At 45.9% G+C, this 23,289-nt stretch overlaps 2 protein-coding genes across 2 annotated transcripts in view; one reads left to right on the top strand and one right to left on the bottom strand.

Annotated features, from left to right (window-relative positions):
- The window catches only part of bmpr2b (bone morphogenetic protein receptor, type II b (serine/threonine kinase)), a 168,971-nt gene that overhangs the window by 97,301 nt on the left and 48,381 nt on the right, over positions 1-23,289 (top strand). The window lies entirely within an intron of this gene.
- Positions 1,966-7,446, bottom strand: LOC103189998. The gene is made up of 2 exons (XM_007910599.2): positions 7,291-7,446; positions 1,966-3,225 (listed from the first exon to the last, which is right to left on the bottom strand). The coding sequence occupies exons 1-2, from the start codon at positions 7,444-7,446 to the stop codon at positions 2,767-2,769; spliced, it is 615 nt and encodes a 204-aa protein (XP_007908790.2). The 3' UTR covers positions 1,966-2,766.

Below are 23,289 nucleotides of genomic sequence, written 5' to 3'. Positions count from 1 at the left end.
CCCGGCTGGACTTTTCCAGTGTCCTCCGTGCTGGTCTCCCCAGCTCCACCATACACAAAATTCAACTAATTCAAAACTTCGCCAACTGGATACTCACCCGCACAAACCTCCATTCCCCAATCACACCAGCCCTTGCTGGACTCCCAATTACCAAACAAATCGATTTCAAGATCCTCTTACTCGTTTTCAGATCCCTTCATGCCCGTGCACCTCCCTACCTATCCGATCTGCTTACCCCCAACTCCACCACCCACTGCCTCCGCACGCCTGGCTTTCAGACATTACGCCCAAAGCTTTGGAACTCTCTCCCTCAATCCCTCTGCCTTGCCTGCTCCCTCCCCACTTTCAAATCCTGTCTAAAAACCTTCCTTTTTGATCGTGCTTATGGTCATCTCCCTCCCTCCCCCCTCGCGTGAAGTGCGCTATTTAACAACAACAAAGTTACAGATACTGCCTTTCACGTCGGGAGGATGTCCCAAGGCGCTGGACTGTCAGTGTTTCGGACCCGAGCTGGGGGTCAGGATTGGGGAGGGTGGAGGACAGTGGGGGAAGGCGGGTGATTGAAAGCACAGTCGAAGAGGAGAGTCTTGAGATGGGACTTGAAGGAGACAAGGGAGTAGGTGAGGCGGAGGGACTGTGGGATGGATTTCCAGATGGTGGGGGTAGAGTGGCAGAAGGCCCGCCCGCCAATGGTGGGGCGGCCCAGGCGGGTATGTGAAGCAGGCTGGATCCCGCTGAGCGGAAGGAAAAGGCAGGATGGTACGGGGGTTAGGAGGTCGCAGAGGTAGGGGGAAGCGAAGCCAGTGGAGGGCTTTGAATGTTGAACTGTATCAGTGCAAGTTGTTGTTATTGTTTCCCTTTCCCAGCCCTCCATCCCACAGGTTTTGGAAACACTTTGACTTTATAATATCAGAATCCTTACATTTGATACAGCACCTTATCAAATCGTCGATATGTCTCAAAGCGCTTCACATTATACAATACAATACAAAATTACATTTGTGTAGTGCCTTTCACGTCGAGATATAATGTAGTGTGGTGGCTGTATTTTGTGAGCGAACACAGCAGCTAATTTACAATAGCAACGTCCCACAAACAGCCATTGAGTGAATAACCAATTTTATTTGGAGGATTGTTGGCCAGGACACCAGGAGAAACTCCCTTCTCTTTTCAAATACTGCCATGGGATCTTTAACGTCCATCTTGACAGGCAGACAGGACCTTGGTTTAATGTCTCATCCGAAGGACGGCACCTCGGACAATGCAGCGCACCTCCAGCACTCATTGGAGTGTCACCTATGTGATTTCAAGTAACGGCATGGGGTTTTAACCCACATCCCTCTGCCTCAGAGACGAGAGTATTACTGACTGAGCCAGGCTGACACAACCCTCTGACTCAAGCGCTTCGGGACACTAACCTGCATGAAGGGCGCTATATAAATGCAAGTTATTGTTGCTGATGATACACCTGTTTTCTGACTTGACTTGTAATATTCTGTTGGTTGTAAGAGTAAAGGAGGACTGAGAGAGATGGGGAGCTGCACAGTGACTAAGAGAGATGGAGCTAGTTACCACCCAGCATGGTTTGATTTCAACACTGATGCGGAGGCCAGGAAGAGAGCAGGCGTTTGAAGTTATGCTGGCAAATTGTTCTTCTGGGTTTGTTCCAACAGCCCCCAATTCACTGTCAGGGCTCAGGCCAGACTATAATAATTATAATAATCCTTGCATTTGAAATAACATCTCAAAGCATTTCACAGAATATAAATTGCACACAGCAGTGTCCCGCGAACCGTCGTGGAATGAGTGATCAAATAATTTTTTTTTAATTATTACCCCTGGAAAATGATCTGCCAATCGAATAACAACCGGGTTAGTACTTACTGCTAGGTAAATAGGCGTATGGAGTACGGAAACTTGGCTAAGGCTTCTCCCTGCACGGGAATCGAACCCGGTTCTCTTGTTTGCTAACCACTATGCTACAGGATGCTGCGGGACTATTAAGGAAAGATTTCAGTGCTTTAGACTAATTTCTTGTGGAGAAGTGAATGTGTTTCAGATTTTCTGAGTTTGATGCACATTTGAAGGAGAAGGAAACAGAACGGTAGGAGACAGGTTTAGTTTTAGAATCGCTCCTCCCAGCGGATTCCATTTATTTTAATCACAAATAGGCTCAGCACTGTTGGGGGGTACAGCAGTGATGCTCCAGTGGCCTCTGTGCACTGCCAAGCTTGTGCTGTCTCCCTTCCTGCCTTGAACCATGTCCGCACCACCTCATTATGGTGGGAGAATCAAGTTCTTTCTTCTATCCTAAACTCCTACCAACCCACCCCTACCACTCCTTGTCCCCAAATTGTAATGTGACTGGTTCTGAAAATAAAGCTGAACCATTCATGAACTAAAAAAACAGGAACCAGGGAACGTGTAACCGGATTTTATACAATGACTATATTAATTAAGTAGCAGGCGTCCAGTGTGCTGGTCAGTGGTGGAATTCTAAAGAGGGACAGTGAGTATAAGGAGAGCCCATTGATGTTTTGTTGGTTGGTGGACAGCACAGATCGCAATGCAATGGGGGAACTGAGCAGAGCGATTGATGGCTTGCTTTTGGGAAAAGGGACTGAACCTTCGGACTCCATGCCATTTCAAACTTGGCAGCACGTACCCTGCTGGAGACAGCGTGTCTTGTACTGATCAAACACCACTGCTGGCACAGTAGCTCTGAGCCATACAACTATAGAAGCAGTATTGCGCTGCCAGAGGTGCTTACAGATTCAACTCTAGAACGACATCGCCTTTGACTATTTTTAACTTTGTGATGGTTTGGCTGGGAGACTGCAGGAGCAAGGCCGGGGGAGTCCGTGTGGGCATTTCGATCTTCAGCACGCCATCTTGTTCTGTGATCAGCACCTCGGGGCGGCTGAAAATGGTGGTGGCAGGGTTGGGGTGCTCGTGGTCAATCCCATCCTCTGAGATGATGATGATGTTGCTCGGGCCTTCGTCCTGATCTTCGGATCTCTGATCTTCGGACGAGGTGGATGGGGCAGGCGAGCAGGTTGAGATCTTCTTCAGTGGATTTGGAGGCTGTAGGCAGTCTGACATGGCTTTGATCTGGGTGGGAGACGTTCTCTTGTAACCCTTTGCCCCGCTGCCGCAAGGCCCTGTCCGCTCTTTGATCGTCTGCTCATCGAAGCCTCGATTATACAGCGTAGTTGCACTGCTGACCTACACACGCACATACATGCAGATACACGCAACACGTGCAACCATGGACATACATGAATGCACACATACAACACACATGGAAATAAACAATAGTTAATAATAATATAATAATAATGCTTGCATTTGATATAGTGCTTATCACGTCATTGAGATGTCTCAAAGTGCTTCACATGTATACACTGTAAAGTGAATTGACTGTTTATTTTGTGGGTGAAACTCACAGTAGGGCCCCACAAACAGTTGTGTTTTGAGGAATTATTACCCACAGAAAGCGATCTGCCAATCAACTAACAACTGGTTCCTACTTACTGCTAGGTAAACAGAGACGTGTGGAGTAAGGAAACTTGCCTAAGGTTTCACCCTGCCTGGGATTTGAACCCGGGTCCTCTCGCTTGCAAGGTGAGCGAACTAACCACTAACCTATGCACAACACTATGCAAACCCTGAACACTTAGATCAGTGTTCACCAACCGTGGCCAGGGAGTGGGGTCAAGAAGTGGCCCGCCGAATCCCCACCCCAGTCCTGGCGAGTGCGTGCCAAATTAATACCTTGTTTCCAGTAGCTACCCATGGCTCGGCCATAAATGAAGAAAGATTAAATTCAACAAAGAAACATGTATTTGATTGGCCGTCCTTAAAGTGTAGCCACTACTGTCTTAGATCCATCTTTCACGTGAGATATTAAATCAAGGGGAGTCCCCCTGTCTTAAATTGCACACTAAAGAGCCCCTGAAAAGAGAAGGGAGTTTGTCCTGAAGTCCTGGTCAGCAATCCCATTGATTAATTGTTTATTCACCTCTTGATTTGTTGTTGTACTTTGTGGGGAGTAAAACGGCTAATGCTTTTGCTTACAAGAACAGTCATTACACAACAGCATTCACAATAGCAAACAGTTTTAACCGGTTTTAACTCCCTTGACAGCCTTGAAGTGACTTGCAGAGGTCTTGCTTTATGTGGATGCCAATAGGCGGGCTATTTATTTGTGGATTTATTTTGACACTGGCTAGCCTGCTTCATTTCATAGAGACGGATTGATATTCACGCAAGATTCAGGCAGGAATTACTGCAATTAACTAAATCAATCTGTGGGAAATGATAGGACTTAATCAACTCCAGTACTACACATGCTTACAGTGGTAGGTTGTCATTCTTAGTCCACACACACACACCATTCAAGTGCGCCTGCTCTTTGTATTTAGGGCTAGACTGTTCTTCACACCTTTCTCAGCTGAAGTGCAGCAGTGAGCCCTAAAGTGGAAGATTAATGCTATATTGTCTTTGGTTCGAAATGTCATATAGGTTTGTTCCACCTGCCGCAAGATCACAAGATTGGTTTCTGGTTTACTTAGAAGTTATTTGAGTAGAGATCCTTCTGTGTAAAATTGGTATATTATAAAAGAGTACTGGAAGCCATACTCTGGCTCCCATCAACATCTTCTCTCCTGTGTGTCTGAACTCCTCAACCACCCCGGGCTCTCCCTCAGACTCACTGAACCAGTGCATAACTTATGCATCAGGTTTATCCCCAGCTTTCATTTCTACCCCACATTTGTACACTGACCAGGACCGCTTTTTTCCACTTTTGTCACATTGCCGTCTCCATCCATACCTTACAACAAAAGCAGCTGAAACCCTCGTCCACGCTTTTGTCACTTCCTGGCTGGACTAACCCATTGGCCTCCTCGCTGATCTCCCCAGCTCCACAATACACAGAATACAACTAATTCAGAACTCCACTGCCCGGATGCTTACCTGCACAAAACTCCATACCCCCATCACCCTAGTCCTTGCCAGGCTCCACGAGCTCCCAATTACTGAACGGATCAATTTAAAGATCCTCTTACTCGTTTTCAAATCCGTTCATGCCCTCGCACTTCCCTACCTATCCGATTTGCTTACCCCCTACTCTCCCACCCGCTGCCTCGACTCGTTCCGACCTCCTGTTTGTCCCTTGTCCCCTTCGCTCTACCATCGGCGGCCCTGCCTTCAAATACTACGGCCCTCTGGAACCCTCTCCCTCAATCTTCTGCCTTGCCCCTCCCTCCCCACGTTCAAATTCCGCCTAAAGACCTTCCTTTTTGATAGTGCTTATGGTAAACTTCCCCTCCCTCTCCTCTTGGTTTGGGGTCAGACTCCGTCACTGTCAAGTGCTCCATGAAGGGCGCTGTATAAATGTAAGTTGTTGTTGTTATTGTATATGTGGTTATTCTCTCAGTATACAATGTGTATATGTGGTTACTCTCTCAGTATAAAATGTGTCTATGTGGTTACTCAGTATACAATGTGTATATGTGGTTACTCTCTCATATACAATGTGTCTACGTGGTTACTCTCAGTATACAATGTGTATATGTGGTTACTCTCAGTATACAATGAGTATATGTGGTTACTCTCTCAGTACACAATGTGTCTATGTGGTTACTCTCTTAGTATATAATCTGTATATGTAGTAACTCAAAATGATGTCTTAACAATAATAGCAAGAAACAATCACCAGCATCCACACAACTACTCCATTATCAGATCTCAGGCCATCCACATAACAATGGCCAAGATAGGCAGTGATATGCCCTTGTTGTTCCCTCCCTGGATTAACTACTGCCGTGTATGTACAAGTGCCAATGGAGCTCTGTGTGGTGTTCAGCCTCATGGGTTTTCCTGAACTGCAGATCATTCATTTCACAGTCATAGGTGCCCCAGGCACTCCTTAGCCCAGTATAACAAAGCCCCTTGTGCCTCTTGGCGTCTTGCTGCTGGCTCAATCCCTTCCTGCAGGAGGGAACCTTTGCTAGACTAGGAACAAGAATGAGTGTCTGGCCGCTCATCGACCGGCCATGTGGGGTTAACTCAGACAAGGTGGCCAGTGTGTATGTGCTTACGGAGCCGGGAGCCTCTGGGTTTATCTCCCCAGTCAGTTCAGGTTAAAGCAGCAGGCGCTGTTTTAAGGTTACGTCTTAAGTGATTAGCAAACAGCTACAAACACGGAATACACCCCGCTCGGGAATCAAACCCAGGTCCTCTCGCTTGCGAGTTGAGCGCGCTAACTGAGAGAGGTGAATTCTTAACGCAAATACAAGTCACACGTCACTCTAAACCCATAAAGGCATTGAGCTTTCCAGCACAGTGAAAAGCTCAAAAACCACAGAGATAAACTGCCCCTGTGCTTATGTATGTACGTAACTCTCCCTGATCTCCAGCTCGCCATCGAAGCAGCTCTATGAGCAGCTCAGGAGGCTCTATATGCTAGGTGTTTAAACTGTGAAACCATCCTGGAAGAGGCACCATCATTCTCCCACACCCCACTATCAACTGTATGTATGTGTGTGTGTTTGTGAGTTCACGATCTGTGTGAATGCACATGTTTGTGTGATCAACAAATTGCCGAATAATAATAATCATCCTTGCATTTGATATAGCGCTTTATCACGTCGTTCAGATGTCCTCAAAGTGCTTCCCAGGATATACTGTAAAGTGGATTCACTGTATATTTTGTGGGCGAAACGCAGCAGCCAGTTGCACACAGCAATGACCCACAAACAGCAATGGAATGGAGAGGATGGGGAGGGTGGTGTTAGCGGGTAAGCCCTCTGCTCTGTGTCTCCCCAGTCATTCACCCCCACTCCCCTGGAGTGATTTCTTTCTGTATATTTTATGGGCGAAATGTGCCAGCCATTCCTTACTTGTGGGATAAGGAAACTTGCCTAAGGTTTCACTTCGCTCAGGAATCAAACCCAGGTCCTCTTGCTTGCAAGTCGAGCACGCTAACCACTACGCTATGGGAATCCTGGTAACCTGGACAACAATCCCCAAAATAAAAATTGGTCATTCATTTCAAGGCTGTTTGTGGGATGTTACTGTGCTCAAATTAGGTCCTACTAACTGCTAGGTAAACATAGGCTGTGGAATAAAGAAACATGCCTAAGTTATTGCTCCGGTCCAGAATCGAACCTGGTTCTTTTCACTTGCGAGGTAGCACGCTAACCACGCTAACCACAGGACTCCACTTTTGGGCGTCAGTATGGTGGGTGACACAAGTGATCTGGGAAATCCCAGCCGTTGGCTTACCCTTCCCGAGTGTCCCGTGTGATGCCCCGATATCCCACCAGCCTCGCAGATCTCTTTGGAATAGCGTTCCAGGGTGTGCACGCCAATGGCCTGCTCCGAGAACTGCAGGCTGCCGGGCAGTGGTCGTCGGTAGAAGGAGCCCTTGGGTGGGATCATGCTGAGGTAGCGCCGCAGGAGTGACACCACACAGCGTGGGTTGGCAGAGTCGGAGTACTGCCGTGTCCTCGCCGCCCCACACCGCTCAGGCCCGCCGTCCTGCAGGTTGCCGATCCGTCCGGCGAACTCCACATACTCCCCAATACTGTCACAGCCGAACTGGAACTGGCCCACAGTCAGCTTGTGGTGATCCTTGGCTGCGCAGAGGGCAAAGACCTTGCAGACGTAAAAGTAGGCGGCAAAGCTGTAGCTCTTGGCGTCGCGCAGGTGGAATACCGCCCGCCACAGCCTCTCCTCGTCCGCCTCGCTGTATGGCTGCGCTTGCTTCTCACCAGCCCGATCCCCAGGCGTTGCAGCTGCTTCATCCTCTCATCCAGCATGCCCCGGAACTCAGCGAAGCCCGGCTTCAGCTTGTTGAAGAAGTCAATGTCCCGGCGCTTGCAGTTCTCCCGCAGGTGGCGGAGAATGGAGCAGCAGAGAAGCCGCAGCGAGTTGGGGGGGTACTCGGAGCCGTCCTGGCGCCGCACTTCCAACACGAAGCGGCAGAGCCAGAAGTTCAGCTCATCGTGGGTGATCTCATAGCAGAGCTCTGGTACGTACAAAAAAAGCTCGTTACGTTGCACCCCCTCCTCCATGATATAAGCGTTTCGTGTTTTGCCCCACTCGTCCCACACCCGGACTCCCCATGCCGTGGCTTTCTTGGTGTTGTAGGGAGTCCCGCTGTCTTGTTGCGGAGCCGCCAACACAAGCCTCTTCTCTGCAACGTGCTTGCCAGACCGGACCTTGCCCTCTTCCTTTGTCAGCAAGCAGCTCTCTTTGTTGTCCAGATCAGGCTCCTTCTCCCGTTTGAGCGAGGTGGAAACTGGAGACAAAGAGGTCGCCAAAGCTCTCAAATCGTCCTCGGCAGCAACTTTGGGATCGTAGCGATCCATTTGTCAACCCAAAAAAAACACGGGAATTCAGAAAAGGCAGAAAAACAAAAGAGGAAAAAGGGTAAAAAGAAACACGGCTGCAACTGAGACTAAAGTCAGCACTCGGCTTGGGGCCCCCGGAGGTGTTATCAACAACAACAGCTGCGCGTTAACTGATATACCCCCTCAAGGCGAGGTTTAACTGCTATTCAGCTGTATTTGCAGAAATGATTCCCAGAGGCATTAGGGGTCACGTGAGCAGGCAGAGCGGACAGAGCTTGGCAAGGGTCCCTCTGTTCTTGAAGGAAGTGGAATGAAATGAAATGCCAACCCTCATCAGGCCCCTCATTAATCATCCCTAATGTGTGTTTATTGCTGCCTGGCAAGGTACAGGCCAGCCCGACGCTCTTATAAAAAGCAGATGAAGGCGCAGAGTTAAACAAGACTTGGCATTATGAATTCATTTGCGTCTCTCCGTCTCTGGAACATGAATGCTTCTTGTTTTGTTGGTGCTTTTACTGTGCTGGGAGAGGGAGGAGGGTGAGAGAGGAGAGCGAGACAGAGGGAGAGAGAGAGAGAGAGAGAAAAAGTGGTGTTGAACATTTTCTGTCATCTCTCATTTTGGGCCTTTAATAAAGGCTTTTATTTTTCCCAGTATCTCACATCCCTTATGTTTTAAGTTTGAAATCGCAACACCTAATGAAATCCTAAATATTATAATCAATTCTTTTTCCCAATGGTTATCTCCCCCTTTTTTGCCAAATTTTGCCAATTTTGAAAATCCTTTTCGAAAGAACCACGGAACAAGTCAGATTGAAATCATCCGATGGGCAGTGTGCAGTGGGTGCTGGCCATAAGCCTTTCTCGGCTACTTTTATTAATAAAACAAACCGAGCGGCCCTGCTCTCATACTCTTTGTGATTGATTCACAGGCGACAGCTCCCAGCCCCAAGCGCAGGTTACAGATAAAAGAACCGGACTGTACCAAGTGAGAGAAAAGGGAAGAGAGAGAGAGAGAGAGAGAGAGACGCTGATCGTTTAACATTATTCACTGAAGCCTTCACTCAGCCACAGTTGAAACCCAGCACAGACCACGGGGAGGAAATACTAAACCACAGCCCTACCTCCCTCCTCCTCCAAAGGAGAGGGAGGGGTGTAAAGAGAGAGAGAGAGAGGACAATAGATAAAGTCCCATGCTGGAAGTGTAAATGACTTATAGCACATTCACACACAAAGCAAAGCCGCAAGCTTCAGGCCTAACTGATACTGTTATCCCAGGCTCCCCCCCACTCCCCCCCAATCCACCAGCCCTGTTAAGTAGGTCACCCTCGCCCTGTTAGCTTAACCTTGAGATTTCAGGGTATCAGCTACCAACCTTTTGTGAAACTCGACAGATTTGGAGGCAGATGAGGGAGACTGTCTCTGTCTCTTGCTCTCAGTTTGTCTTCCCTTATGCTGGGAATTGAACCAAAGAGGTTTCAAGAGGAAAATTGTGCTGGGGCTGTCCCAAATGGATTGAGCAAGCCTCCTTCATTGTGTTTCAAGTCAGGGTTATTTCTGCTTCACTCTCTCCCCACCATGTCTTTGTAGTTATAATATTAATAATAATCCTTGCATTTGATGTAGCACCTTTGTCACGTCGTTGAAATGTCTCAAAGCTCTTCCCAGGATATATTGTAATGTGGATTGACTGTATTTTGTGGGCGAAATGCGGCAGCCAATTGCGCACCGCAGTGTTCCACAAACAGTTGTGGATTGAGTGATCAAATAAAAAAAATTTTGGAGGGAAATTCAGAAAGCGATCCTTCAATCAATTAACAACTGAGTTGCTACTTCTAGGTAAACAGAGGCATGTGGAGTAAGGAAATTTACCTAACGTTTTGCCCGCCTGGGAATCAAACCCGGGTCCTCTCGCTTGCAAGGCAAGTGCTCAAACCACTATGCTACAGGACTCCAGTTATAGATATCCTCCAGTTTTTCCTGAAGGCATTCTCTCATGCATGAGTACAATATATAAGTGGGACAATGGAATTGCGCTTGGAACTCTATGAGCTGTCATCTTCAGGGGGAAATTGCCCAGAGGAGACAGGAAAGGGTGGTTGAAAAAAAAGTCAAATTAATTGAAGAGTGGAAGACAATTGGCAGACGTGAATGAAATTGCTTGCTCTGTGGTCTCTAATGTGCCCTTATCTTCTTATGATGCCCTACAAATGTTCACTGTAGTAGCACCATAGAAATTTCTAGCACAGCTCAGGTAATTTATCTGCATTCTATTTCGTTTTGAAGGCTGATATCACTTCATACCCTGGCACCTCCTTACCTTTCTGAGCTGCTTTCTCCCCAGCCAACTACCCGCTGCCTCCACTTGGCTGGCTCCGGTCTCCTGCTCGTCCCTCCTCCCCTTCACTCCACCATTGGCCGCCGTGCTTTCAGACACTAAGCCCGAGCTTTGGAATGCTCTCCCTCAATCCCTCTCCTTGCCCTTCCTTCCCCTCTTTTGATCACGACCAAAGAGTTTACTCTTCGACCGTGCTTACAATCACCTCCTCCCTTCCCCTGGTTCGGCGTCAGGCTCTGCCAATAATAAGCGCGGTCCCACATGAAGGGCGCTATATATCTGCCAAGTTGTTATTGTAATATGGATTCTGCCTCAATCACCGCTCCCGACAGGGCATTCCAAATCTCATCCACTCTGTAAAAACATTCTCCTAACCTCCCCATTTGCTTGTTTGCTAACTGCCTTTGGTTGATGCCCTCTAGTCACTGACACATGACTATTAGAATCGATTTGAATGCTATCATTGAAATGTGGGTCTCACATCAGATTACGCCATCTCTGATGAGGTGCGTCTTAGTTCCTTTATTTGATCTGAAACTGGCCGGAGCCAGTCAAGCGGAGGCAGCGAGTTGTGAGTTGGGGGGTAAGCAGGTTGGAAAGTTAAGGAGGTGCCAAGGAATTAGGTATTTGAAAACGAATGAGGATCTTGAAATTGATCCATTTGGCGATAAGGAGCCAGTGGAGCCTGGCTAGAACTGATAGGATGGGGGTACAGCGTTTAGTAAAGATGAGTATGCTGGCAGCAGAGTTTTGGATCAGCTGGATCCTGTGCATGATGGAACTGGGGAGACCGGAAAAGATGGCATTTGAGAACAGGAGCTGACAAACGCATGGATGAGTTTTTCGGCTGAATCTGGGGTAAGGTACAGTCAGAGGCGGGCAATATGGCGGAGGTGGAGGAAGGCAGTCCTGGTCAGGGACTGGATGTGGGGAAGGAAGGACAGCTGTGGGTTGAATCTGACACTAGGTCATGCACTGGTTCAGGAAGTCTGAAAGATAGGCTGGTGAGGTTGAGGAGGTCAGAGCCACAAGATAGAAGACATTGACAGGAGCCAATGAGTTCGGCTTCCATCTTGTCAACATTTAATTGTAAGAAGTTTTCGTTCATACGGGACCTGATGTCTGCCAGACTAGCTGAGAGAACATCGGCAGATCTGGAGTCACAGCTGGAGGAAAAGTAGATTTGTGTGTCATCTGTATATATGTGGAAGTTTACCCCATGTCCGCGGATGACATCACTATGAGGGAGCATATAGATGAGGAAGAGGAGGGGCCAAGGATGCAGCATTGGGGTTCACCACAGGTGATTGGCCGGGATGAGAAACCATTTGAGGAGATAAAATTAAGGCTTTATTAGGTAGGACTCGAATCAGACTAGTGCAATCTTCTGCTCTCAGCACTTGGGCTTGGCTTCGATCTGGGAATCGATATAGTGGATAAATTACTAATAGTGCCTTATCACATCAGAAGGACGTCTCAAACGCTTTACAGGATTTAAATAATAATAATATAATCTTTGCATTTGATATTGCACTTCACATGATTTTCCTTAAAGTAGATTGACTGTGTATTTTGTAGGTGAACGCAAATTTTGTAGGCAGTAGCACATCCATAGAGTAAGTTACCAAATTTATCCAGAAAATTGTTGGCCAGGATCCCGGGAGAGAGAAACTCCCTTCTCTTTTCAAGTACCACCCCGGAATCTTTAACATCCATCTGAACAGGCAGACGAGACCTTGGTTTAACATCTCATCCGGAGGATTACACCTCCAATAATGATACACCCCACTCCCCAGTATTGTTGGGTGTCAAACACAGGTGGAAACCCATCACCATGCTTAAGAGTATCCAAACGAAACTGAGAATTCTGTGCCTCCCACCTACACATGGAAATTCCAGAGATAGATTGTTGGAATGGAATGTGCTCTCTCTCCCTGGAGGGAAGCATCCTGCTTACCCAATTCCGGAAAGTATTAGGTTCAGGTTGGCAAGAACCAAGGCTTGAATACCCCTTGAGTGTGCGTTAGGGTAACTGCTGGAGTCTAACCAGCTAAAAGTACGTAACTTGCGGTAGCATTGTCTGGCAAGCTTTCCTGCTGCTTACCCAGCTAGGACCACCCTACCCGTTAGGGCTTTGAATTATTTAAGAACTATTATTAGTAATATCAGAATGGACTAGAGATTGAACCTGGGAACTTCTTGGTCTGTACTTCTTAGTTCCTCATTTGATGGTAAATTTACAAACTGAGGTATGACCAAAAATCTCTTTGTGCCTTTGCAGAAAATTCAGTCAGACCAGTATCCCATGTTTACTGTAACCTTACACTGTGCAATTACCATTTAACATTGGGGTCTTTTAAAAAGTGATGTCGGTGGCTGGATTCCCTCTTTAAAAACTCTCCCTGATGATTCTGGTCGCTGCTTACATTGGTTCCCGAAGGTGAGACTCGCGAATAATTACATTACATCTCGGAGTTGTTGCTATGGCAGCCTCCTCGTAAACTCTAGGAACTGTCATTCATAAATATTTGTCATAGATAAATAACAGTGGAATTCACGAACAGAAAAATCAAACTTAAACTATGTGTGCGTGCCGTTTTCGTCTTGCAAACCACTGCAACGAGCCGACTGTTGGGCTTTTTGAATGTGATGAACGCAGTGGCACACAAATCCTTGCTATTTGACATTAACTCTCAGCTCTCCAGTAATTTTCCCATCCCACTCCCCCCTTCCCATCTTGTTCCCCTGCAACAGGTAGTTTAGGATTAGGGCTATTGGGTGTGACCCTAAGTGACCTTGAACTGCTGTGAAACTAGCAAAGAGACTGGAGCTCAGTGTGAAGGGCAAGCTTTGAAAGAGAAACTAAATCAGCACAGAGCAACAAGAAGCTGAGAGCAGGGTAAGTCATTGCCTTATTCGTGTATTTGCTGGGCGTAAGTCCGGGCTTGACCGGATGAATCATTCGGATAAGGAACATAGGAACAAGAGTAGGCCATTCGATCCCTTGAGCCTATTCCACCATTTTGTTAGATCATGGCTGATCTGTACCTCAACTCCATTTACCCACCTTTGGTCCATATCCCTTGATACTCTGACCTAACAAAAATCTATCGACCTCAGCCTTGAACATTTAAATTGATCCAGCAGCCACAGCCTTTTGGGGAGAGAATTCCAGATTTCCACTGCCCTTTGTGGGAAAAAGTAATTCCTGATTTCACTCCTAAATGGCCTAGCTCTAATCCTCTTGTTCTGGATTCCCCCACCAGAGGAAAAGTTTCTCTCTTTTTGGTCAGCCGGGGGGCTGAAACATGTGTAAACCCATCACTAAGCTTAAGAGTATCCAAACCAAACTAAATATTCCATGCATGTCACCTACACATGGAAATCCCAGAGATAGATAGTTGGAATGGATTGCACAATCTCTCCCTGGGAGGGGTGCATCCAGAAAGTATTTGGCGCAGGTTGACAGAAGCCAAGGCTTTGGGACCTCAAGAGTGTGCATTGGGGTACTGCTCGAGTCCAACCAGGATAGCTTGCCAATGATATCACTGTCTGGCAAGCTTTCCCACTGCTTGTCCAGCTAGAACCACTCTACCTGCTTTGGCTTGTGGGGTTAACAGGAGCTGAGTGGGAGGATTCCCTGCCCCTCATTTCTTTCCAGGAGGCCAAAGAGTTTAGAACCACAGTTATTTATGGCACAAAAGAAGGCTATTCAGCCCATCGTGGCTGTGCCAGCTCTTTTAAAGAGCAATCATTTCAGTCCCTCTTCCCTGCCTATACTCCTGTAGTTGATTGCTTTTTACGAATTTGTCTTGTTCCCCTTTGAAGGCGAATGTGAATTCTGCCTCAACCTCTGTTGCCAGCAGGGCAATCCATATCCTAACCATTTTCACACACAAACTCTGTTTGGTTGTTTGCTAACTAACTTCTCTAGTCATTGTTTTTTTGTGCTGTTATCTGCAGTGACTTTTTGCAGTCCTATTTGCAAAGCAGCGGCTGTTAGATTAATGAACAAACTATTGGTCCCGGTGGACAAGAGGCTGGGAGAAACTCCTTCTCAATAATGAGGTTCACATTCCTGCCTCAAACAGGGTGTATGAGGGTAAAAGTTCAAAACTGAGAAAGAAAGAATTTATTGTAATAAACCTTGCACAAAATTCCTCAGCGCTTCACAGCAAAATGCTGTCAGGTGTATTGACTGTGTATTTGTGGGCGAATGCACCAGACTGTTTACACACAGCAATGTCCCAGTAAAAGCAAAAATGAATGACCAACGTAACTGGAAATCAAACTGCAATAGGCATGCCGCATCTGCTTCAATTTCTATAATTACTATCCTAGCCGACAATCCCCCAGAAAGCAATGGTCATTTCACTTCATGGCTCTTTGTAGAACATTGGCGACTGGAAAATTAACTCCTGCGTTTGCTTACAAAATATAGAGTCACCACACTTTACAACAAACCCTGCAAAGTGCTTTGAGACGTTTTCCCAATGTGAGAGGCGCTGTATCAAATGTAAGAATTAGCAACATACTGTGTGGACAGATGTGAGACAGTTAAGATATGTGTGTGAGTGTGTACATGTGTGTGTTAGAGCAGTTTGAGGTAGTAGCATTTTTATGGGTTTGAGGGCTCAGTTGTGCTGTCTTCAAACCCCACATTCATGCTCCCCCTTACTTCTCTGACCTCTTAACCCCATATCAACCTGTCCGCTCCCTCCACTCGGCGGACACCGGCCTGCTTCAGGTGCCCTGCATTTCCCACCCGACTACTGGCAGTTGGGCATTCAGCATCTGCCCCCACACTCTGGAACTCTATCCTGAAATCCCTCTGCCCTACCCCCTTTCTTGCCTCCTTCAAGTCCTGTCTAAAGACATTCCTCTTCTACCATGCCTTCGGCCATCCTCCTACACCCACCCCACCTGCCCTCCACCCCTCGTGACTCCAACTCCCAGCTCGGGTCGAAAAAACCCTTACTGTTCAGCACCGTGGGACATCTTTCCAACATGAAGGGTGCTATACAAGTGTAATTAGTTGTTGTTGTTCCTAAGGACTGAGGAGCTCAAATGAACTGCTGGTTCCATAATCCTACTTTTCAAACTGAAATCTGAAGGGACTCATAAATTCAGTGTGTCTTAATGCTATAGATCAAAGTTTGTCAGGCCTGACCCCAGGCTACCTCTCAGTCCAGCACAAAGGAAAGGACACAAGATTATAGCGTAAGGTTACAGTAAAGATGGAATACAGGTCTGACTGAATTTTCCGCAAAGCGCAGCTCCTCATCCCTCAGTTCGTAAATTTACCACCAAATGAGGAATTAACGGCAGGAATTCAGATCGGTGCAGAATGTGCTCACCAGTTACTGCTGTGGACCATATCGCCACTCCTGCTGCCTAATCTCCCCATAGACCGGATCACATGGTCAGAGGGTAATCCTTCACGCATTAACAGCTCCTTGCAAAAGATTATTTATTGCTTGTTTTAAGACTGGGATTCTCTTGGAGAACAGTGTGATGTGTTTGGTGAGTTGTGGATTGATTGGGAACGTGTGCCGAGCTGTGGATCAGCAAACTCAGTCTGTGTTTTCATCTCTATGTGGCTATCCTAACCCGGTCTAACATTGGCTTGCCGACAAGTCCAGATTACAGTGTAATAAATAAGTGGCAGAGACTTTAGGTAAAGGTTTGCCTTACTTGGCTGTTTGGGAATGGAACTTCACATCCCCTGTGTCCCCTGGCACAATGGAAACAGGAATCAGCAGAAGCAAATTCAACAACAACAACTTGCATTTATGTAGCCCCGTCACACAGGGTAGCCTCCCAGAACCCTTGAGTATACAATATACAGACTGGCACATAAAGATATCAACTACAAGAAAGATTTCAACTTCAATAAACTGCAGCATCAGCAAAGATACAGGGACTAGCCAGAGGTCTGCGTGTTTTTTTTCTGTTCTCTCAGTTTTCCTAACACCACAGGAATTAGGTAAGCAGAAGTGATGCTTCCACCAATTCGAGGTGCGGAGCTTGAGCAGCAGCTGTGATCTGCAGGTCAATCAAGGTGGATTCTCTGGTATTTTTCTGTTCTGTCAGTTTTCCTAATACTACAGAAATTAGGTAAGCGCATTCTCTGGAGATTCATCCTGCTCACCTAGGTATTTGGCGCAAGTTGGCAAGAGCCAAGGCTTGGGGACCCCAGAATGTACTGCTGGAGTCTAACCAGCTAAAACTGTATAGCTTATCATTGATATTGCTGTCCGGCAAGCTTTCGCGCTGCTTGTCCAGTTAGGACCACCAAGTCCATCAGGGCTTTGGCTTGCAGGATTAACAGGAGTTGAATTGGAGGATTCCCTGCGCCCAGTGACTGGTCTACCCTTCCAGGTCCTGCCTAGGACCAGGCTGGCTGTCCTGCCATCCATCAGCAGTGCCCTGCAATACTGTGGACCTGCCTGGCTCAGGAACGGGATTACCAAGACAGCCACCGAAGGCTGATTTGATTCCAACATTCCATTACCAGGCATGTCACCTTGGAGCCAGTTCAGCCCTAAGGAGACCTCCTCTCCCACCACCATCAAGAAGGATAGTCACAAGTTGGATGTCCGACAATCGCAGGTTTGAGCCCAAGGAACTTCCTGTAAGCTTCCCGGTGGGCAACGCATCTCAGCATGAAATGCGCGAGAGCATCGCAACTGTCTTCCTGTCCGCAGCTCAGGCACACCTCTTCTCATTGAGCGATGGTTCCATCAATTGGAGGTGTGGAGTTTGAGCAGTAGCTGCTTGGCTCTCTGCAGGCCAATCAAGGTGGATTCCAGGCGCTGGACGTACTAATTCGGACTCCAGATCATTGTTTGTCATCCATAAAATACACAGTCAAATCCACTTTATAGCAAATCCTGTGAAGCACTTTTGAGATGTCTCGAGGACGTGATAAGACGCGATATGAAATGCAAGGATTATTATTATAGTTTAGTTTCAGCTTCTTGAAGAAGTAAATCCCGGCACGACAACATGGTAGGAATAGCCTGACACTGTGTCGTACATGGTTGTATATGTATGCTGAAAGCACTCGTGCCTTTAGATTAACGTGCTAAATGTCAGTGTAACCTTATGTGCAACCCATGGGCACAGTGAATAGTACAGAGCACCCAGGCACATGAGGGTTATCCAGGTTCAGTGAGTCACTGTAGTGATAACGGTAACCTTGGTAGTCATTCTGCATGACTAGGGAAGACTAAACAACAGATTTAGGAGAAACCCCGCTATCTGTGCGGAAAAATGAACTGGCCCACAGCCATTGAAACAGAAGCAATAACTAAGTGACAATATATATCCGGTTGCTGATATGGTCACTTTGAGAGATTAACTGCCTGGTGTTTAATGTTCAATTGAAATATTTATCTGGCTCCTCAAAGAAAGAATTTTTGAGATTTGTTATCTTCTAACAGACGGCACTTTGTAGAAAAGGGACTTTTCAATGAAGGATTTTTGGCGGGGAACCCAGACAATGAACTTGTGGTAGTTTTTGATCATGTGCAGAGACTAATATTTGATTCGGGTTAAAACAGTCGATGGGTGTTCGAGCCAGAGTGGAGCTAGCCGTAGGGTGAGCCAATAACTGTAACAGCTGAACTTGGTGTGAGGTGTGGACGGAATTTAGTCCGAAATGGATTTGCTCTCAACTCAAGGAGATCAGCAGTTCGATTTCTCTTTGTTCTTCCGAATCTCCCGCTGACACTTATTGGCAAAGCTCACACGTAAATGAATGCCAGTGTACGGGGGAGAGGAGATGCCGGTAGATAAGTAACTAGAGGATGCCAGTGGACCAGAAGCACAGATAAATGAAAAATAATTCAAAAACATCATCGTCCAGGAGAGGAGGAGGAGAAGTGGAGAAAATTGGAGAGAAGTTTTCTTTGCAGTTCTCTCCTCTCCCCCTTCCCCACCACCTGCTGGAACCTCAGCCAACCAGCCTGGCTTTATGAAGAAGCCTCCATGTTGAGAACCTGCAGACTTTTTGAGGATGGGGACATCACAACTGAGCCAGATCTTACCCTCAATTAACGTCTGCAGGTGTGGACCTTTAGATTAGGGCATTATAATAATATAATAATACTTGCATTTGATATAGGACCTTATCATGTCATTAAGACACCTCAAAGCACTTCACTGAATATATTATAAAGTGGATTGAATTTAAAAAAATGTGGCCACTCAATCCACGACTGTTTGTGGGACACTGCTGTGCACAATTGGCTGCGACGTTTCGCCCACAACATACAGTCAATTCACTTTACAGTATATTCTGTGAAGCGCTTTGAGACGTGTTGAAGGCATGATAAGACTCTATATCAAATGCAAGGATTATTGTATTATTATTATTGAATGTGTATTTTATGGGTGAAACATGGCAGCCAATTGCATACAACAGTGTCCCACAAACAGTTGTGGATTGAGGGACTTTTTGTGGGAGGGATTATTACCCCCGGAAAGCGATCTGCCAATCGACTAGGTAAACAGGCGTGTGGAGTAAGGAAACTTGCTGAAGGTTTCGCCCTGCCCGGGAATCGAACCTGGGTCCTCTCACTTGCAAGGCGAGTGAGCTAAGCACTACTCTAGCTGTTTTCCAGATTACTGAGATACTTTTCTGAAGGCAGTTTTTGGAGATGCTGAAAATTCTATTTTTGCGCACGACCCTTTGTTCATGCATTTTACACTCATCCAGGTTATTTAAAGGATTAAAAGAGCTGGGGAAAGAGCGCTTAGCACAAGTGTCTGTAACAAGTACATCAATGTTAGATGTAAAACATCGCACCCACTACTCTGCCCCAACATCATTGTTCGAAAAAAGATGGGAGTTTCTCTTTCTCAGTGTCTAACCATAAGTACCCCCAAAATTGATCACTCACTCCATGGCTGCTTGTGGGACATTGCTGTGTGCAAACTGACTACTGCGTTTGCCTACAAATACACAGTCATTAATTGCACTTTACAATAAATCCTGTGAAGCTTTAAGACGTCTCGGGGATATTAAAATCACTGTATCAAATGCAAGAGTTTTAATAATATCTCTGATATCATTAATCCTTTAAATAACCTGCAGAGCTTCAGAAGTAAGATTGAAGTTAAGAAGTTTCTGAAATTTGCACACTCTAAAATGCTAATTAAAAAAAAACCTTACTTTTTGAGCATCTAGAAGCCCAAGTGGAATTTCTCTCCTCCAGAATAATAGAAAAGAAGTGAGTACGTGTAGGAATGTGCCCATCTTATCTCTGATAGCAGGACTGAGATTGTTGGATGCGGGGCAAACACTGTGTGTGTTTTTCAGTTTTATTGTTGTCAGCGTGTTTGAAGGCCAATGACATCAGTCGCACCCAGATACTAACATAACCGGCCCACAGGAGCCCTTCACCCCAGCTTCACTGCTGGTCCACTGAGTTATTTTTCACTCTGTGCCGCTCGCACAGTTGACAATCTGAGAGGAACCAGTCCTGGTGTCCTCAGCAATTAGTGCTACCAGATCATAATCCCAACCGTATTCTAAATCTGGGGTTTGACTCTCACTGTTAATGTAGTCTTGACTCTTTGACATTAAGTTGGAACGTCACTGTTATTCTTCATGCTTTCTGTTTACTGTTGCTTTATTTTCATAGTTAACCCAACTGAATGGATCTTGTACAAAAATAATGTTTTTTTCCAACTTCCAGGTTAATCACTTTACTCTTGATAATGCTTACCCTTGTCATTGATAATAATACGTACATAGAGACAGGACAATCAGCTGTAACAGACCAGATATTATCATAAAGAATCAACCTATTTGATTATTGTATTATTGATTGTATTATCCCAAGTGATTACAACATAAAAAATAAGGAACTTGAGATAATCAGGAAATAACAACAATTTGCATTTACAGAGCGGCCTTCATGCTGGGCAGCGTCTTGGAGAGTTTAACGTATATCAATCTACAAATTGAATCGGAAATATATTGATCTACAAATTGAATACGGATATATGTGGCAATGTAAAACAGACATAGTTTCTATAATAATTGGTGCAACTGGGAGATTTATTAGGACTATTCAGAAATGGCTTGGTGAACAAACCATCAACCTCCTGCAAAAATAGCTATTTTAGGAAGCTCAAACATATTACAAAAAATAACATCCATTCATTGGCTGACCCTTCCCTAAAAAAACACTTAGAACCTACCTCTACAGAGTGATTTAAACTATAATCTATACTAATAAAACGACAATGTCTGTCTGCACTTCAAGAAGGATCTCAATAACCGATTGACGTAGAGACATGATTTATACCTCACCAAGAAGGTCTTACAACTGGGTTTGACATGGGCATATTTGTTTTTGGGTATCTCCTATTGTTCCTGAGTTATTGTCAGTTTTGCGTTTTTCACGTAGTTACACTTGGTGGCTGCTGAGTCAAAGTGGCGCTGTGGCATTGTGCGTCACAGAGCACCTCCATATGTACGCACGCACTGCAGTTACACCTGGTGGCCACGCCGGCTGATCGTGGCACTGAGTCATCTTGCATCACAGGGCACGCATGTAGCCAAGCGGCGGGAACAAGATAAAGAACACAAACGAAGCTGAGCCATGGAAGATCAACAAAATTACATTTTTAAAGTGCCGAGTCCTCCCACTGAGTCCTCCTGAAAGGAGTCCTCCCACAAGAGTCCTCCCAGATGAGTATAGACAAAGATGACATGTCTGTCTCTGCGTCTGTCTGTGTGTCAATCTACATTCCATATTGGATTCTTCGGTTGCAAGCGTAGCTGCGACAGGTACAGGCAGTAGCATAATAAGACGCCTTATCACTTTGTTGAGACCTGTCAAAGTGCTTCACAGGATGTACTGTAAAGTGCAATCACTGTATTTTGTGGGTGAAACGCGGTAGCTAGTTGCGGACAACGACATCCCACATACAGTCATGGAGTGAGTGACCAATTTTATCTGGGAGATTGTCGGCTAGAACAATAGGAGAGAGAAACTCCCTTTTCTTTTTGAATGGTGCCATGGGATCTTTAACATCCACCTGAACAGGCAGATGGCACCTCCATCTGCCTGTTAAAGCCTCATCCGAAGGATGGCACCTCCAACAATGCAACACATCCGCAGCGCTGCATTGGAGTGTCAGCTAAGGCTAATGTTTCAAAGTCCCAACATGTGGCTAGAACCCACAACCTTCGGAGTCAGAGGTGAGAGTCCTACCCTGTGAAGTCCAGGCAATAAGGAATGAAGTCCCTCTTACTACATTACAGTATACAAGGCTCTACCCTGGTTTGGGCATGTATCTTCTATGATGCGTCTTACCTTCCCACCCTTCCCCCCTTCCCCTTGTTGAAACTACTTGGTGCTTTTCCTGAGTGGCTGCGATAATGGATTCAGTTTTGTATAGTTGGGAGGGAAGAATTAATTCTGTGCCTCAAAGCTGCCTGGTGATCCAGTCAGTCACTGGGTGCAGGGAGTCATTCCACTTAGCTCCTGTTAACCCTGCAAGCCAAAGCCTTAACGGTAGTCTTAGATGGACAAGCAGTGGAAAAGCTTACAGGACAGCAAAACCAATGGCAGGCTACGTGATTTTAGCTGGTAAGACTCCAGCAGTACTCCAATGCACACTCTGGGGTCCCCAAGCCTTGGCTCTTGCCAATCTGCACCTAATACTTTGCGGAATTAGGTAAGCAGGATGCACAACTCCAGGGAGAGAGTGTGCATCCCATTCCAACAATCTATCTCTGGGATTTCCATGTGTAGGTAGGATGCATGGAAATCTCAGCTTGGCTAGGATACTCTTAAGCATGTTGATGGGTTTCCGCATGTGTCGGACTGATCAAAAAAAGTGATCCAGTCACATGGTATTATGCAGCGCGACGCAGTAAGCAGCTTTAGAACAGCTAAAATTAAGCGTTCTACTCCTTCAATAAAAGGGAACGTGTTCCTCTCAAAAAATGGGGGAATTTGTGGGCAGAGAATGAATGAAGAAACTGTTTAAAATGATTTTATGTTTGCATAGAAAGCAGGCTGAGAGTGTTCAATGCGGGAGTGTTCATCATTTAAGATGTTTAAGCAGTTTAAGCAGGTTTATGAGATTAAGCATTAGGTAATTAAGGCTGAGGTATTGGTTTGTCACTGTTCCCAGCAATGGAAAGCATTACGGTAAATGAGTGTCAATCCACAGTAAATCTCTTCGAAGTGATTTATTCTGTGCTTTCCCTTGTTTGAAGCCTGTGCTGTTTCTGAGGCAGAATGCCCTCCTTTGTGGAGAGTTGTGTTCCTATAGTAATAATAATAATAATCCTTGCATTTAATATAGTGCCTTATCACGTCATTGAAACATCTCAAAGCACTTCACAGGATATACTGTAAAGGCTAGTGACTATGTATTTTATGGGCGAAACATGGCAGCCAGTTCAACAACAAATTAGAGAGATTTCTGCTAGAAAATAATATCTCAGGATGCAATATATGGTTTGGGACACGACATGTCAAGCAACTGCCAGGATGGTGGAAGACAAACTAGATGGACCTTGGTCTTTCATCTAGCAAATTCTTATGTTCTTATGTTCTTAATGTA

The sequence above is a fragment of the Callorhinchus milii genome, unplaced genomic scaffold (assembly GCF_018977255.1).
Source record: "Callorhinchus milii isolate IMCB2004 unplaced genomic scaffold, IMCB_Cmil_1.0 Scaffold6, whole genome shotgun sequence".
Lineage (NCBI taxonomy): Eukaryota > Metazoa > Chordata > Chondrichthyes > Chimaeriformes > Callorhinchidae > Callorhinchus > Callorhinchus milii.
Note: the sequence above shows the minus strand (reverse complement) of the source record. Positions and strands in the feature narration are given on the sequence as shown.